Source organism: Silene latifolia, chromosome Y, assembly GCF_048544455.1.
Source record: "Silene latifolia isolate original U9 population chromosome Y, ASM4854445v1, whole genome shotgun sequence".
In the NCBI taxonomy this organism is placed as follows: domain Eukaryota; kingdom Viridiplantae; phylum Streptophyta; class Magnoliopsida; order Caryophyllales; family Caryophyllaceae; genus Silene; species Silene latifolia.
Window position 1 is genome coordinate 179,411,912 of NC_133538.1, and position 17,375 is coordinate 179,429,286.

A 17,375-nucleotide genomic window follows, 5' to 3' on the forward strand; every position below is an offset into this window, starting at 1 on the left:
TTTCAACCTAATTTCCTTGTAAACTATATATACACCTTCCCTTAATCATTTGTACACATAACCTTAGATTTGAATTTATTTCCCTTTTTATGCAAACACTCTTAAGCAAGCCTTAATCTTTCCTTAATCAAACATTAATTACTTAGTAAATTAGCTTAGGGTTTTTTTTGTGCAAAAAATTATCATTTCATTTCTTAAAGAAAGAAAGGAAATTACATTTGCAAAACTATCCAATAAAGAGCTAATCAAACTAGCAAAAGAAAACTAGATCACGCTAAACAGGATGCAGGCCAGCTAGAAAATACTCATGATGTCTCATGAGCATACGGACAGAAACCTGAAACTTGATGCTGCTAATCAAGACAGACAAGGAATGCTGAGTTTGAGAGAAAATATTGTTAATCCTTTCAGTCCAAAGGAAGTGCACAACTGCAGCAACAGATACTTTGAACCAATGATTCCTCCATCGATCCATCTGAGTAGCAGCCAGGGAAGAGAGCTCATGCTGCAGAGTAGAACTAGGCCTATCAATGTGCATCCAATTTAGAATAGAGGACCAAACTTGATGAGAGAAAGTACAGGAAAAAAACAAAAGCTCATGTAGCTCTTCTTGACTCTCACACGGACAACATCTGTTTGCTAAAGAGAACCCTCTCTTCTGAAGATTATCCACTGTTGCAAGTTGCCCCTGAATTGCCATAAAGGAAATAATCCTATGACTAGGCAGGATACCAGAGTAAGCTAGACAAGTAACCCAATCCCCAACAGGAGTAGGCTGCCTGAAGAACAAATTGTAACATTCCGTTTGATGTCTATGAGTGTCTTGATTTTGGATTTGGTAGTGGCTGATATATTATGGAGCTAGCAGTGTTAGAGGATGGTAGTTGGTAGTGTATGGAGTTAGTGTCAGGAGAGTTTATGATGTAGTTGATACGACATCATGAGCGATGTGGGGAGGTAGGAATAGTGGGAGGAGTTGGTGTTAAGGGTTCATGGTTTCATGTTTTATAAGTTGGCGTTTTATTTTGAGTTCTTAGTAGCTTTGTTGCGTCTTGACCAAGTTAGTATGTTTGATTTTTTATGTATGGGTTGAACTTCGGGGACGAAGTTCTTTTTAAGGAGGGAAGACTGTAATACTACGGTTTTATGAGTCTCTGGGTACTCAATCGAGTGGGTCTTACTCTGTCGAGTAAGGGTAGTTTCCAGTTTAAAATAGTTTCTGACCTGTAGGGTACTCGATCGAGTAGGCGGCACTCGATCCAGTACGTCAGTTACTCGATCGAGTAAGTGTGTTTTACGGGGTTGTTTTGTCGGGTTTTGCTAATAACGCGAGTTTAATATAAAAAGTTTCCGTCAGTTTCTTTAATCACTTTTATCCTTTCTAAACCTTTCAAAAGAAAAAGGAGTTACGTAGTTCTCTCTCGTTGCGTTGTTGGCAAATCCCCAAGGCTAGGAGTGTCAGATCATCTCGTTCTTTGCATCATAGTGTTCCTTACGTCAAGGGTAAGATCTATATATACCAATTTTATAGTATTTCGTTAAGTTTCGTTAAACCCTAATTTTGGGATTGGGGGTTTTCTATGTTTATTTTGATGTGGTAGTGATTGTATGATTATGTGTATAGGAGAAGGGTTCGTAGAGGAAAGGTTTTGAGACAGCTGCTAGATCGTCTGATGTTTGTGTTGCATTCCAGGTAGGGTTTCCCTACTCAGTATTAGTCCCATAATGCATTGTTGGTGTTGTGTGATTGTTGAATATTATCGTATCCGTATTGTGACGGTTGTTGGTTTGATTTGCTGCTTAATGGTTGTGATTGTTTGTCTCTGGTTCTCGAGATGCGTTCTCGGCTGAGTGGAGTCACTTGCGGGAGTGGCTTCACGCCCTAGTTTTGCCCTCCGTGGAACCCACCACGGGAGGGGATGTGCACATTAATGGGACAGGGTTATCGCTCAGTATGATGAGAGGGGATTTGGTGGGTACGGCTGCAGTCCCCCACTGGCAGGGCTGGTCCAGTGGACAGTCGGTGACAGAGATTGATTGGAGGGGGTGTGATTGTGTGTGTGACCGTTTGAGCTGTGTTGTTTGTTGTGTTGTTGGATTATATAAATTGTGTGACTAGTGTTGACCCCGTTTAATTGTTTTAAAAACTGTGGTGATCCATTCGGGGGTGGTGAGCAGTTATTGAGCAGGTATGATATGACGCGTATGGGATAGCTGGGATGAGTCATCACGTGGCAGTTAGAAGTCTTCCGATGTGTCAGAAGATGTTTTATTGTTTTGATAGTTTTAGCAGTAGACCGTCTGAGAATCTTGTATTTCTTTTATCAGTATTGTAGTTGGTTTATAATCACTTTAAACATTATTTACTTTTAAGTATGTTTCTTTATTGTCTTATGATTATCATTGCCTCGGGAAACCGAGATGGTAGCACTTCCATGCCTTAAGTGGTCCTGGTAAGGCACTTGCAGTGTGGGGGTGTTACACAAATTGAGAAGCTGAACTAAAATATGAGGCCCTGCACACCAGGCATGTAACTTGCTCTGAGCTTGCTAGACAGATCCTGAAAGAGAGACAAACGTGTCCCTAACTTTGAGGATATCTTTGATACTAGAAGGGAAATGGTCCTTAGACGTAACAGACCATATACTCTCCTGCTTCATAATATAGAGCTTGACCCAGGTGGCCCACAAACCAGAAGCAGGGACATAGAGCTTACAGATCCATTTCATAAGTAAGGCCTGATTCCAAGAGAGGATATCCTTAATATTGAAACCTCCATATTTCCAAGGGACACAAATTTTAGACCAGCTCTTGAAAACGAGTCTCCTGTTGGAATACTACGGATTTTCTTTGGTGACTACCCGACCGAGTAGAGCCTACTCGGACGAGTAGTGCTGTTGTTATAGTCTGTTTTGGTTATGCCGAGGAATACTCGGTCGAGTATAGTGAATACTCGACCGAGTAGAGGATACTCGGCCGAGTATACACTTTACTCGACCGAGTATCCGGTCTGGCGAAGCGTATTTTGACGGTTTGATTAGGGAATGTTTAGGGTTATTTTTATATCCCACGTCAGTTTCTAAAACCTTATTTCAAACTTCATCATTTTACGATTACCCTAATCACTCCCTAATCACTTCCTAATAATTCTCTAGCATCGTTGTGTGTGCAATCTTCGTGTATCTTGTGTATAATTCATCATTCTACTGTTGGTAAGTTCTATTTCTATGTTGTTTGTATTCTTTGGGGTTACTATATGCATATATCGAATTGGGAATATGGGGGATTGTGCAATGTGTAATTGTGTTATGTGATTATTGTATAGGAGAAGACTTCGTAGAGGAGCCTTTCTGATTGTCCGAGTTTCGTGCTACTGTTGATTGCTAAGGTAGGGTTTTCCCTACTCAGTTTATTGTTCATTGTTTAAGACATGATTGTTTTGTGTTTTTTGTTGTCTGCTGATCATTGGAGTATGGTTGTTGTTGTGGCGGAGTTGATGTGGAGATGTGTGGCAGTGTATTTGTGATTGTGGTGGAGTCACTTGCGGGAGTGGCTTCACACCCTAGTTCGCCCTCCGTGGAACCCGCCACGGGAGGGGATGTGCACATTAAGGAACAGGGATTGTTAGTCGCTCGTTGATAAGCTGGACTAGGTGGAATCGGCTGCGGTCACCCACTGGCGGCGAGGATTACCTGTTGCGATGGGTAATCTGGCAGGGCAACACACTTTGGTGTGTAGTCGGTTACTGTGTGAGATCGGGAGACTGGGGTTAGAGGATGATCAGTTGGTTACCTTGTTGTTTGTCTTATATTGATTGGGTAATAATGACCCCGTTGTTGTTTGTGGAATCTGCGGTGATCCATTCGGGGATGGTGAGCAGACTTGACAGGTTTTGCTTGGTGAGCTTGGGGCAGTCATGGGAGTGTTGTCATCACCAGTCGTAGCATCACTGTCCGAGTCTTAGTTTTGGATTTCTTAGTTGTCAGACATTTAGTTTATTTTATTGTAACAGTTTGGGATTTGGTCGATGTAAACTTTTATACTTTATGGTACTTTAATAAATGTGCTCAGTTCAGACGCTTTTGATATGTACTAACCTCGGGCAACCGAGATGGTAACACACTTTCATGGTAGGGTGGTCCTGGTAAGGCACCTTGGTATGAGGGGGTGTTACAAAGTGGTATCAGAGCCGAAGATTTCAGCACCTAAACAAATGAATCTAATGAACTTAGGGGGTGTTTGGTTGGCATTATTGGAATGGATTGGAATGGATTTGATCCATTCCAATGTTTGGTTGGAGCATTTTGGAATGAAGTTAGATACCCAATGGATTCTAACTCCATTCCATCCCCTTGGAATCCCATACCCACCTCTTTCCTATGGATTCAAACTCCATACCTTCATGTTTATTTTTTCAATGAACCAAACAAGTTTAGAAAGGTATGGAGTTGGAACCCCATACTTCTATGGTTTCTCATTCCAATCCATTCCATTCCTAAGCAGCGAACCAAACGACCCCTTAGGGAGTCTAAATAAAATGAATCTGGGGAGAGTTGTTTGGAGTTACCGCAAAGACTCGGGAGACGTCCCGGAGTCGCAATTTGGCCCTCATTAACTCGAGCCGGTCACATGAGGGAGTGTGTTGAGAAATGTGTCTTGTATGTGCATGTATGTGAAGATTTATGTTGATAATAAGTAATGGTTGGAGATTTATATGTGGGAGTCATCAATTTGATGATTGGAGAAGTAGTAGAAGGACGGGTGTGCGAAATTTTGAGTTATTTGTTAGCCTGTGATTGAGTGGTATGGTTGTATGTTTATAACGTGGCATTTAAGTTCATGTTGATGTATGTTCGATGAGGGAATAGAAAGCATGATAGGGGACTTTTACTGTATTAACCCGTCTTTAGTATGGCTCGGCCGAGCAGGGCAGGTACTCGACCGAGTAGGGAGTACTTGGCCGAGTAACCAAGCACTCGACCGAGTGTTGTTTGGCAGTGAGTAACAAATTGCTACTGTACGTGTTTACTCGACCGAGTAAATGGGTGTACTCGACCGAGTAGTGACCACTCGGCCGAGTATTATTTTTATTCGACAGAGTATTCTTTCTGGGTTTTTGATGTTAGCTACTGGAGTCGATTACTCGACCGAGTATCTGGGATACTCGACCGAGTAGTCGTTACTCGACCTAGTGTCGTCGTATACTCGGCCGAGTGTCCCTTTGGCGGAAGATTGTTACATTTTGAGCAGTAGGCTTTTGTGCTTACGTTTTCTTGTTTCTTATCAGCTCAAAATGCCGCCCAAAAGGACCCCCACACAGATCCAAGCTTCTGAGATGACTCTTGATGAGGTTGCTCGCATGATTGAGCAACAAGAGGCTCTCCTTGAAGCTCTCAAAAATGTGGGAAATGGGAATGAGAAGTCGATGGATGCTACTCAGCTCAGCATCATCATTGCTCGCTTCAACCCTCCCACATATGAAGGGGTAGGTGAACCAAAGCTGCTCGAGAAGTGGCATCGTGAGATTGAAGCTAAATGGTTAAGTGCCCCGAAGACATGATCGTTGAGTAGGTAGTATACTACCTGAGAGGTGAAGCTGCAGTTTGGTGGCAAAATGTCAAGGAAGATGCTTGAGCTTATTACCAGGCTGAGGGTCTGGGAGCTATTCCTTGGTCCGGGTTGAAGAGTGCTATGAGAGAGCAGTTTGTGCCGGAGCATATCCGACACAAGATGAGATCCGAGTTTGATTCCTTCATCATGACTGAGGAGATGACAGTCACTGACTACTATCATCAGTTCATGGAGCTATCTCGTTATGTTGACGATATGCAGCTAAGACAGAGGGGTTTAGCTCTCCATTTTGAGTGGGGTTTATCTGCCAAGATCGTGAGTCGTATGCCAGCTAGGGTTGCTACTGACCTCAAGGAAGTGTACCTGAGAGCGGGCCAAGCTGAGAGAATGGTAGATCTCTCAAGAGAGATTGATGAGAGGACTCGCTGAAAAGAGGAAGGCCGATGCAAAGGAAGCAACAAATCTGTCGGCCAACAAGAAAGGGAACTTCAACCATACAAAGCCTTTTTCTGGTGGAGCTGGTTTCTCGGGGGGATCTCGTGGCTGGAGAAAGAATGGAGGTCGAAGTGTGAGTGACAACTCTAACCTTACATGCTTCAACTGTGGTGGTGTAGGCCACAGGAGACGGGAATTCACATGTTACAGGCCCGACATTGGTTCAGGAGCTCGGCAAGGGAATTTCTCTCAGGGGCCAACTCAGAGCTTTGCTAGTAACCGACCGGGAGGTTTATGGGGCAACAGAAGTGGACAGGGGGGTTTTAAGTCAAATAATCAGTCGATCGAGTACTTTAGTTGGTCGATCGAACTGTTTCATATATGGGTTTAGTCGATCGAGTGCTTCTTTTGGTCGATCGAATGGTCTGAGCTATGAATTGCTCGATCGAGTAGTTTAAAACCACTCGATCGAGTGGATTCTCTTACGGGCTGGGCTTTTTAGTTTATTTTCGTCATTAGGTTAAATAATTCCTATTTTCTTATAAATAGGAAGGTAGGACGTCAGTTGTACTTCTCTTCTTTTTCACTCGGAGACCACTTACGTTACTTTTACTGCTCCTACTTTGTTCCTCTATTCTGGATTTATTTAAGTAACATTTCTCTCCCTTTTCTCTTCTTATTTAATGTTTATTACTCTCTCTCTCTTTATTCTTGCTTATTTATTTATGTCTAGCTAATTCCTTTAATATGTTAGGATTAGGGAAGCCGTGGTAGCAATATGTTAGAATTGACATGATTAGATTAGTTTAGCGATAAGAATTGTATTAAGCAATATAATTGTGATTAGGTTGAATGAATGCATGCAGGAGACTGATTTATTCATTACCCCCCTACCTGGATCGAAAGATTGGAAGGGAAGACTTGCTTAATTACAATAGGTGATACCTAATTAGGGCGAAAGCTAAGTTAGGGAGACCCTAGGGTGATTAGAGACCGAAAGGGTATAATCGTAGGTTTAAGGACCGAAAGGTGACGACCTCGCTCTTCTTATCAATAATTTAATCGACTCAGTTGACCCGATAGTGTAGTTGCCACGGTGGACCGATTCCTAGCATATTCCTCTCTTTTATCTGATTTACCCTTTTAATTCTCCATTATTTTCTCTTATTCATTTCCCTCTTGCTTTAATCTCTTTAGTCTAGTCAAAACATTTCAAACCCCCAATTGTGACATTAGACAGATAGAATAGACAAGTAGATAGTAAGATGCCTCCCTGTGGAGATCGACCCTACATACCGCTGACTTCTGTTAGTAGTATCTAGGTATTTTATTTTTGGTACATAATGACCGTATCAAATTTTGGCGTCGTTGCCGGGGAGGCAACTATTTATTTATTTGTTTAATTCTGTCTGTTTTTAGCCTCAGGGGATTTTTCCCTTGAGGTCGTTCTAATCTTTTTCTTTAGTGCTGTTTTGATAGGCTTTACAGGTACTACCTAGACAGTTCTAGGTGAAAGAACGTCAAAGGGAAGGCTTGAGTACCTTTGACCCGTCACCTATGTCCCATTAAATGGCACAGCAGGTGATTTACTGTGGGAGATGTGGTGCTGAGCACAATGCGCTTCTTTGTAAGGCGTAAAATGACGCGGTCTACAAGTTCAAGCTTTGGGGACGTGTTAGCCATTCCCCTGTAGTTGTGCCGCCACATCCACCCTATCAATGGCCACCGCAACAAGATCCTCCTGATATACAGAAAGAAAGCTTGCGGAACTGAAATCTTTGATGGAGACACTTACATTCCAAATGCAAGATGATGATAGACGCACTTGTGCGCGATTTGACGAGCTCGAGTCTGAAATTGCTCAGTTAGTAGCTGAGTCAGATAGTTGGCAACCCGAAGAGGTATAGTTTACCAAGAGAGGTTTTTCCCCCGAAGAACCCGTGTTGCCCAATGCCGAGGATGATTTTTACTCTCGACGACGAATTTCTATCATATTTCAATAGTCTACGCGAAGATTTCAGCGCAGACAGAAGAATCACTCAATCGAGTGACTTATTTTAGTCGATTGAGTGAATTTCCAGGAGAAAGTTCTCGATCGAGTGATATTTCTACTCGATCGAGTGAAATGCAGGAGGAAAGTACTCGATCGAGTAATACCCCGCTCGATCGTGTGAGTTGGCTAGTGGGAGGTTTGATTCGTCACTTGGGTTCGTTTGAGACGATGATTTTGATGATGACAATGGTTATGGTGAGTCTCCCCTATTCAATGCCGAGTTGGATGCACTTGAGGCCGCGTTTTACGGGACGAATTCCACTGAGGGCGACGAAAGGACAAACAGAGTTGGTATTTGCTCCTAGCATGAGATGAGGTATTACATTCTTTTGTCGAAGTATCCATTGAGAGCAACCTACCTGAGGTAATTAGCGATGATTTTATTATTGTTAATATTCAAAGTACGCTACCTCGTTTCACTCGTGCTATTTCTTTTAATGCTATACCCCCTCCCATGTGGACGTATAAATTAATGAATTTTCACCGTCCTTGTCATCTCAAAATTGCTAATCTGAATCGGGACCTTAATTTATCGTCTATTGCTCCCGCGCTCCTATATTTTGTGGATAAATTTAGGAGCTCTCATAGGAAATTTGTAAGACTTAAATGTTTATATACTTTTATTTCCTATGCTTGTATTCCACTGTGGTGCTACTTACAATTCTGTGTAGCAGATGCGCAGATTTATGATTTAATGCTGCGTGCTTTGAGCTGTTTTGATTATAACTGATTAGAGAGGCTCAAGAAAAGAAGGTTGAGCTGAACTCCGATCGAAGCTTAGCGCTACCCGGAGGCAACCCGAGTTTTTATTTTGCATTTTTTATTTCATTTCGCTTGTAATAAATGGTTTTCATACCGAGACTATCTCAGTATGCTTGTTTAGTTAGTTTGCGGGCTGTTTTTAATTGCGTTTTGCAGGAAAACACTGAGGATCACTTGATCGAGTACTTTTTGTACTCGATCGAGCTCTTTTGATGCTAAATCCACTCGATCGAGTGATTATTTTACTCGATCGAGCACCTGCAAAGAGAGAACTACTCGATCGATCGCTATTCTTCTCGATCGAGCGCTTTTAGACGCCTTGATTCACTCGATCGACCACCGTTCGACTGCTATCGAGTGTTTTTGACTTGGATTTGCTTCCTGGGATGATATTTGGGCTATTTAGCGACCTCCCACGTTGCTGGCTGGTTTGGTGAGGTCCCTTCTTCGTGCAATCTTGTGAGTTTTCCGCATTTACTCTCTTTCTCATTAAGTTTGTATTTCCTTTCCATGTTTTGGTACAATGGGGGCATTGTACGGTTTGGTTTGGGGAGTTATGGATCCATATCTGTGTCCGCATCTTGTTTTTATTTGCATTTCTGTTATCACGTTTATTTCCGTATGCATTGTTGTTTATTTTTCATATAAAATTTAAGATCTCAAAAAATTGAATAAATTGAAAATTCAGAAAATTTCACGTTTATTTTAGCATGTAGGTTGAGTCGGAAAGTTGGATTTCTATGATGAAATTGCACTGTAATTTGTCTTTTGCTTAAGCCTTGCAATAAATTTATATCATTTAGCTTTGTCTTTTGCATATCTACAAGTTAATGTTTAAATTTAGCTGAACGAATAGACTTGACCTGAAATTTTGGCAACCTACTTATAATTTCTAAGGATTAGAGCCATATAAACTGGTGTCATTTGTGACCGGTTTCATGTAGGATTGTGAGTAGTTACTCCTTGCATAGCATGTTCGTTAATTTGCACATATATGAAATTCAATTGCTTTTTGCCGTCATACATTCGGGTTAGTGGTTGGTGTCACATGCAGGGAGGTGCTTACATTTCCCCTTTCTTTCATTTTTACCCATTTAACTCCACATTAGCAAAATTTGCCTTTTGACCCCTAACTACATCCAAAATTTAGCCTGCCTTGTCAAGCTATTTTAGTGTATGTTTTGCGGTATATATTTCATTATGCCAAGTTTGGCTCGTATTCTGTTGATTCGGAGTTGGTAGTTTATGAAGAAAAGGAGGATGATGAAAAAAAAAGACGTGAAAAAGAAAGGAAAGAAAAAAAAAGAAGTTGAAAAAAGAATTCGAAAAAAAAAAGAAAAAATGTGAAAAAAAGAAACCGAAAAAAAGAAATAGAAAGAAAAGATTTCGAAAAAAAAAGATGTTGATTGGTTGACGGTTTCGCTCCTATGCTTTATCTATATCATTTGAGGAGTATTTTCAGTTCGGTTTGGTGAGTTTTGTGCCAAATGAAGGGCATGTGTTTAATTCATAATTAAGTTGGAAACGGATGTTGTTATATGGTTGTTTAGGTACTAGCTTGATCACCTATACCTCCACATTCCCATAAATGTTTTGCCTTTTCTTACCCATTGCCTCACTTTACCATATTTTTGTAAGCCCTCGGCTGTGACAGGACCTTGTTTGGTTGGAATGTGTGTAGGGTAGCTAGAATTGTCTATCATATTAGTTGCATGCATGTCTATGTGGGTCGTAGTCTAGGAGAGTGACTATCTTTCTTTCTCTCTTACATATATATGTTCACCCTTTGCTTCATGAGAGAAGAGTGACTCGTGAGAGTCCATTATTAAAGGTCTTGCAAGGTCGACGGTTCAGCTTTATTATAAACATCTTACAACTCGTTTGCATTTAACTGTTTACTATAAGTGTTAGTTTGCTTACATTAAATTGGTTTAAGTAGGCATTCGTAGCAAGCTCTGAGTTATCTTTTCCGTTCCATTAGCTTGCATTCAGTTTACTCGAGGACGAGTAAAGGTTTGGTTTAGGGAGATTTGATACGTGCATTTTATATAGTCTTTTTAGCCTATTTTATGCACGTATTTCTATGCTTTTATCGTATTTTATGCTACGAAATGCCCCGAATATGCTACTTTGGGTTATTTTGTCTTATTTGCAGAATGAACCGAAAAAGTAGTGAAATCGAGCCATTTATCGTCCGTTTTGCATGCATTTGGAGGAAGAGTGAATTTGGAGCGGAATTATTGTTTGTTTTGGAATGCGTGAAGTCGCTTTTCGAGCTAAAAGGACAAGTCAAAGTCAAACTAACGAGATTAATGAGTCATTGAAGTCAAGATTCACTCGATCGAGTACTTAATCGTCGATCGAGTGGTTTTAGGTTAAATAGTCGATCAAGTACTTTAGTTGGTCGATCGAACTGTTTCATATATGGGTTTAGTCGATCGAGTGCTTCTTTTGGTCGATCGAATGGTCTGAGCTTTGAATTGCTCGATCGAGTAGTTTAAAACCACTCGATCGAGTGGATTCTCTTACTACTGGGCTTTTTAGTTTATTTCCGTCATTAGGTTAAATAATTCCTATTTTCGTATATATAGGAAGGTAGGACGTCGCATTGTACTTCTCTTCTTTTTCACTTATGACCACTTACGTTACTTTTACAAACTCCTACTTTGTTCCTCTATTCCGCATTTATTTCAAAGAATATTTCTCTCCCTTTTCTCTTCTTATTTAATGTTTATTACTCTCTCTCTCTCTCTCTCTCTCTCTTTATTCTTGCTTATTTAATTATGTCTAGCTAATTCCTTTAATATGTTAGGATTAGGGAAGCCGTGGTAGCAATATGTTAGAATTGACATGATTAGAATAGTTTAGCGATAAGAATTGTATTAAGCAATATAATTGTGATTAGGTTGAATGAATGTATGCAGGAGACCGATTTATTCAGTTACCCCGACCTGGATCGAAAGATTGGAAGGGAAGACTTGCTTAATTACAATAGGTGATACCTAATTAGGGCGAAAGCTAAGTTAGGGAGACCCTAGGGTGATTAGAGACCGAAAGGGTATAATCGTAGGTTTAACGACCGAAAGGTGACGACCTCGCTCTTCTTATATATAATTTAATCGACTCAGTTGACCCGATATTGTAGCTGCCACGGTGGACCAATTCCTAGCATATTCCTCTCTTTTATCTGATTTACCCTTGTAATTCTCCATTATTTTCTCTTATTCATTTCCCTCTTGCTTTAATCTCTTTAGTCTAGTCAAAACATTTCAAACCCCCAATTATGACATTTGACAGATATAATAGACAATTAGATAGTAAACCGCCTCCCTATTGAGATCGACCCTACTTACCGCTAACTTCTGTTTGTAGTATCTAGGTATTTTATTTTTGGTACATAACGACCGTATCACAAGGGAAGAGTTGAAGACTGCCAAGGAAGAGCTGGCTGCCGAGAAGCAGGCAATGCAGGATCAGCTGAGGAAAAATGAAGAGCTTGGTGCTGAAAAGGAGCTAGTAGAGGCGCGACTTGCTGATGTTGCCCAGTGCTTCTTTGGGAAAGGCCGGATTGATGCCATGAGGGATTTAGAATTTGACCGGGCTAATTGGGATCCGGATCGGGATGAGAAAGCTCTGGACACCCAGTATCCTGACTTGGCCAATATGGGTCAAGAAGAAGAAGTGGATTCTGCTCCTTCCAAGGAGAAATCGGTGATCAGGAAATGATGGATGGTTGTAAGTCGGTTACAGTTTCGAAGCCTGTTTAGATTCGTGTTTTTCTTTTTCGTTTTGGCCCGTCCAGGGTTGTTCCTGGAATGAATATTTATTAGGTATGTTTTGGCCCGTCCAGGGGGGATGTTCCTGGAATGGATAATTATTAGGTATGTTTTGGCCCATCCAGGGGGGATGTTCCTGGAATGGATAATTATTAGGTATGTGGTAAGGCCAGCTTTTTTGAATGAATAAATATTTGGTCTTTGTTGGTTTCTTTTTGTGTTTTGATAAGGTACATTTGTGGTGTTGGATGTGTACTAGATCTGGCCAGTTATCCGACTGGATCGGGCCAGTTTTTTGCGCTGGATCTGACCAGTTCATTGTATTATGGGTGGGGTTATTGCCTGTCTGGAGGGCTTATGTCCCCTGCCTGTCTGGAGGGCTTATAACCTATCTATGTTATACAAGCCAGGAAAAGGTTTTCCAGATTTGTATATTAAATTGAGCTCAATATTTTAAGGCCTGTTTTTGCATCTGAAAGTTGGGTATCAGTTGGATATCAGTGGGGTGGCCCCCAATCTTTAAAATTTGTTTTAATTAAAGTGTAGTATGTAAAACAAATATTGAAGATTCTACTCGATAAAAGGAAATATGAGAATATTGACAAGTACTTGGGCACATAATGGAAGAAATTATATAAGAAATTTATTCATATAATAGCAAATATCATACATTTAGTTTCATATCAGGTCAGGCAAGAAATGTTTAAGATGAAGATTATACCTGGACTGGGAGATATAATTTATATGTGAAATAGTTTTAAGTGTGCAATATTCCAAGCTCTTGGGATCATTTCGCCGTCCAGGGTTTGTAGTCTATAAGCTCCCTGGCCGACTATTGAGTCAATCAGGTAGGGACCTTCCCAGGTTGGGGCCAATTTGCCAGCATTCTTCTCTTTTGTGTTTTGAAAAACTTTTCTGAGAACAAGGTCTCCTACCCTGAATATTCTAGCTTTGACGGTCTTGTTGTAGCTTTTTGCAACTATTTGTCAGGTATATCGCCATTATTCTAATGTTGGTCGCATCTCTTAGTTCTTCCGCCAAGTCCAGGTTGTCCGCCATTAGAGGTATATTGCTTGTTATTGTATTCAGCCGCATCCGGCGATGGAATGTCGACCTCACTGGGATTATCGCTTCACATCCATAGACCAAGAAGTAGGGGGTTTGGCCTGGGGATGTTTTAGGCCTGGTTCTCAAACCGAGAGGACCAAGGGGAGCTCTTCAGCCCATCTACCTTTCCTTTTTTTTCTAGCTTCTTCTTTATGCAACTGATTATTACTTTTTTGCTAGATTCTGCCTGGCCGTTAGCTTTTGGATATCCTGGTGTGGAGGTTACCAGGTTGATGTTCCATTGAGCACGAAGGTCTGTTTCTTTTTCCCACGAATGCGTGCCATTGTCGCATACTATTTCCGAGGGGATGCCATATCTACATATGATGTTGTGTTTGATGAATGCTATGACATCCTTTTCTTTGACTTGCTGTATAAATCGCTTCTATCCACTTGGAGAAGTAGTCACTCATTGCTAGCATAAAAACTTTTGTCCGGTGCTTGAGGTAGTTTCCCTACTATATCCATGCCCCACTTTATAAATGGCCAGGGTGCGGATATGCAATGTAGTTCCTCAAATGGTCGTGGATATATGGTCCATGAATCTGGCAAGCTTTGCATTTAGAGCTGAATTCCAGGCAATCGGCCCTCAAAGTGGGCCAATAATATCCTGTTCTGAGTACCTTGCTTGCCAGGCTCCTTCCGCCCTTATGATTTCCACAGTGTCCTCTATGGATTTATGATAGTATCTGTCAAACTTCTTGTGGTTCCGGCATCCGAGGTACGGTCCTGCTTGCGATTTCTTAAAAAGCACGTTGTTAATAATAGTGTATGAAGCAGCATTTATTTTGAGTGCCCTGGCATCTTGCTTATTCAGGGGAAGGATTCCCTGCTGTAGCCAATCGTAGAAAGGTTTTGTCCAAGAATTGGCGACATATATTGGGAAACTTTCATCTTGTTTTTTTATTGGAGGTTCTAATAAATGTACGATGGGTATTTTGTCAAAGTCAGGGGGACTGAAGTTGGATCCTAGGCCGGCTAGGGCATCGGCCAGGGTATTCAAGTCCCTAGGAATTTGATCAATATTAAAATCGCGGAATTTTGCTTTCAAATTCTGGACAACTTCTAAGTAAAGCATCATTTTTGAGTCTTTTGCAGTATATATTCCATTTACTTGGTTTGAAATGAGGAGGGAATTAGTACGTACCTTTAGGTTTTGTACACCAAGGTCAATACATACCTTTAGTCCGGCTATTAGGGCTTCATATTCTGCCTCATTGTTGGTAGCTTCAAATGCACAGCTTATAGCTTGTACTATCTTATCCCCCTGTGGCGATTTTAGTACTACCCCTAGGCCTGTGCCCCTCATGTTGGCTGCACCATCAACAAATAGGGTCCATTCTAGGTCTGTTTGGTCATTGGTCAATCTATTTACTTCTTTTATTAGGTCGGGTTCTAGGGCTGGACTAAAATCAGCCACAAAGTCTGCCAATGCTTGTGACTTAATTGCTGTCCTTGGTTCAAATGTTATGTTGTATGTGCTTAGCTAGACTGACCATTTGCACATTCGTCCGGACAATTCTGGTTTCCTAAGTACAGACTTGATAGGAAGATTGGTCTGACTATTATAGGGTGGCTTTCAAAGTATGGTCTTAATTTTGTGCATCTCATAATTAAAGATAAAACGTATTTTTCAAGTAAGCCATACCTGATCTCTGCATCTAGTAGACTTTTACTTACGTAGTAGACAGGGTGTTGTTGTCCGTCCTCTTCTTTGACCAGACCGCACCGGGCAAAGATTTAAAGTGATCGATGTGTATATCTTGGGGGTTCGTCTTTGACTTGTTTTGCTAGCAAGGGAGGAGAGGATTGAAATATTTTCAGATCTTCAAAGGCAGCTTGATGATCAGGGGTCCATTGAAAGTCCTTGTTTTTCCTTAGCAGATTATAGAATGATTTGCACCTTTCTGATGATCTTGAAATGAATCTGTTCAAGGCTGCTATCCTTCCTGTCAGCTTTTGTATGTCTTTGACTATCTTTGGTGGTTCTAGCTCCAGGATGGCTTTGATCTGTTCAGGGCTGGCTTGTATCCCTCTTTTTGTCACCATATAGCCCAAGAATTTGTCTGCTGAGACTCCAAAATGGCACTTCTGTGGAGTGAGCTTTATATTGAATTTCTCCAGTATTTGGAAGGCTACTTCCAGGTCTTTGACGTGGTCTTCTGCCTTTTTTGACTTGACTACCATATCGTCTATGTAGACTTCCATGGTATATCCTATTTGATCTTTGAACATCATGTTGACTAATCTTTGATAGGTTGCACCTGCATTTTTTAATCCAAAGGGCATAGCAAGATAACAAGATATTCCTCTTTCGGGGATGAAAGTCCGTACTTTCCGATCCGCGGGTGCATCTTTAATTGGTTGAATCCACTAGAGGCATCCATGAATGTTAGCATCTCGTGGCCCGCAGTGGCATCTACCATTGCATCAATATGTGGCAGGGGAAATGGATCTTTGGGGCAGGCCTTGTTTAGGTCGGTGTAGTCTACACAGACTCTCCATTTGCCGTTTTTCTTTTGGACGACTACTACATTTGCAAGCCAGTCGGGGTACATTACTTTCTTGATCATTCCCATGTCCAATAGCTTGTCAACTTCTTGGTTGATGATTTCATTCCTCTCTGCAGCAAATTTTCTTCTTTTTTGTTGTACAGGCTTAAAGGATTTGTAAATATTTAACTTATGGGTTATAATATCAGCATCTATACCAGTCATATCAAAATGTGACCAAGCAAAACAAGACATTTATGTTTTGAGAAAGCTGACCAGATTGGGTCTGACCGAGTCTGGTGCATCTGACCCTACAAGTACCTTCCTGTCAGGGAATTCTGGGTCCATAATGACCTCTCCTGTTTCCATTTGTGATTGTGCAATATATTCTTTCCTGACATGTGACTTTAATTGCTATGCAAGGGACTTACCTGACTTTGAGGGTTTCAAAGCCTGGGTGTAGCATTCCTGAGCCGTCCTTTGTTCTCCCCTGATGGTGGTTATCCCCCATTCGGTTGGTATTTTCACACATTGATGGTATGTTAATGGGATTGCTTTGACGTTGTGGATCCATGGTCTGCCCAGGATTACGTTATATGAGGATATGCAATCCATTACCCCGAATCTTTCATAGGAAGCCACGCCTTCCACATAGGTTGGTAGGCTAATTTTTCCCAGGGTGTTCTTTGTTTCTCCGCTGAACCCAACCAGGACGCTAGATTTTTTGATGATTTTCTCTTCATCTATCTTCATAGCTTTGAGGACGTCAAGCATCACCAAATTGATTGAATCGCCCCGTCCTATCGGATTCTTGATACCTTAGTCGTGCCAATTTGCATGGTAATTACCAAGCTGTCACGATGTAGATCTGATATTCCCTGGAAGTCTGAGTCATCAAAAGTAATAGCAGGTAATGACTTAGATCTAAGAGGGGATTGAAGTCTAGACTCCCTGGATATTCTTTTGGCAGGCGAGCTGGTTAGACCACAGATTTCTGATCCTCCATTTATGAACTTGACTTCATAGATGGGGGGAGGAGGAGGAGGATCTCTGCCATTCCCTAAATCTCTCTTGTTTTGTCCTTCATCTTTGTTCTTTGGCTTCTGGATTAAGTCTTTCAGATAACCTTTCTTTAGGAGGTATGCCACTTGTTTCCTGAGTTGGATGCATTCTTCTGTG

The 17,375-nt window shown here is 41.2% G+C and overlaps 1 protein-coding gene across 1 annotated transcript; it reads right to left on the bottom strand.

The window, feature by feature from the left end:
• Window positions 1-274: 274 nt before the first annotated feature.
• On the bottom strand, window positions 275-2,729 carry LOC141629528 (uncharacterized). Its single transcript, XM_074442512.1, has 2 exons — window positions 2,578-2,729; window positions 275-779 (listed from the first exon to the last, which is right to left on the bottom strand). Exons 1-2 carry the CDS (start codon window positions 2,727-2,729, stop codon window positions 275-277), a joined length of 657 nt encoding a protein of 218 aa, XP_074298613.1.
• Between the last annotated feature and the right edge of the window lie 14,646 nt (window positions 2,730-17,375).

What these genes read in the sequence shown, in the direction of transcription:
- LOC141629528 (XM_074442512.1), bottom strand. Translation starts at nt 2,729, where the DNA reads ATGAAATGGATCTGTAAGCTCTATGTCCCTGCTTCTGGTTTGTGGGCC. An exon ending in ATCCTCAAAGTTAGGGACAC is followed by an intron (nt 780 to 2,577) that starts GTTTGTCTCTCT and finishes TTTGTTCTTCAG; the next exon opens with GCAGCCTACTCCTGTTGGGG.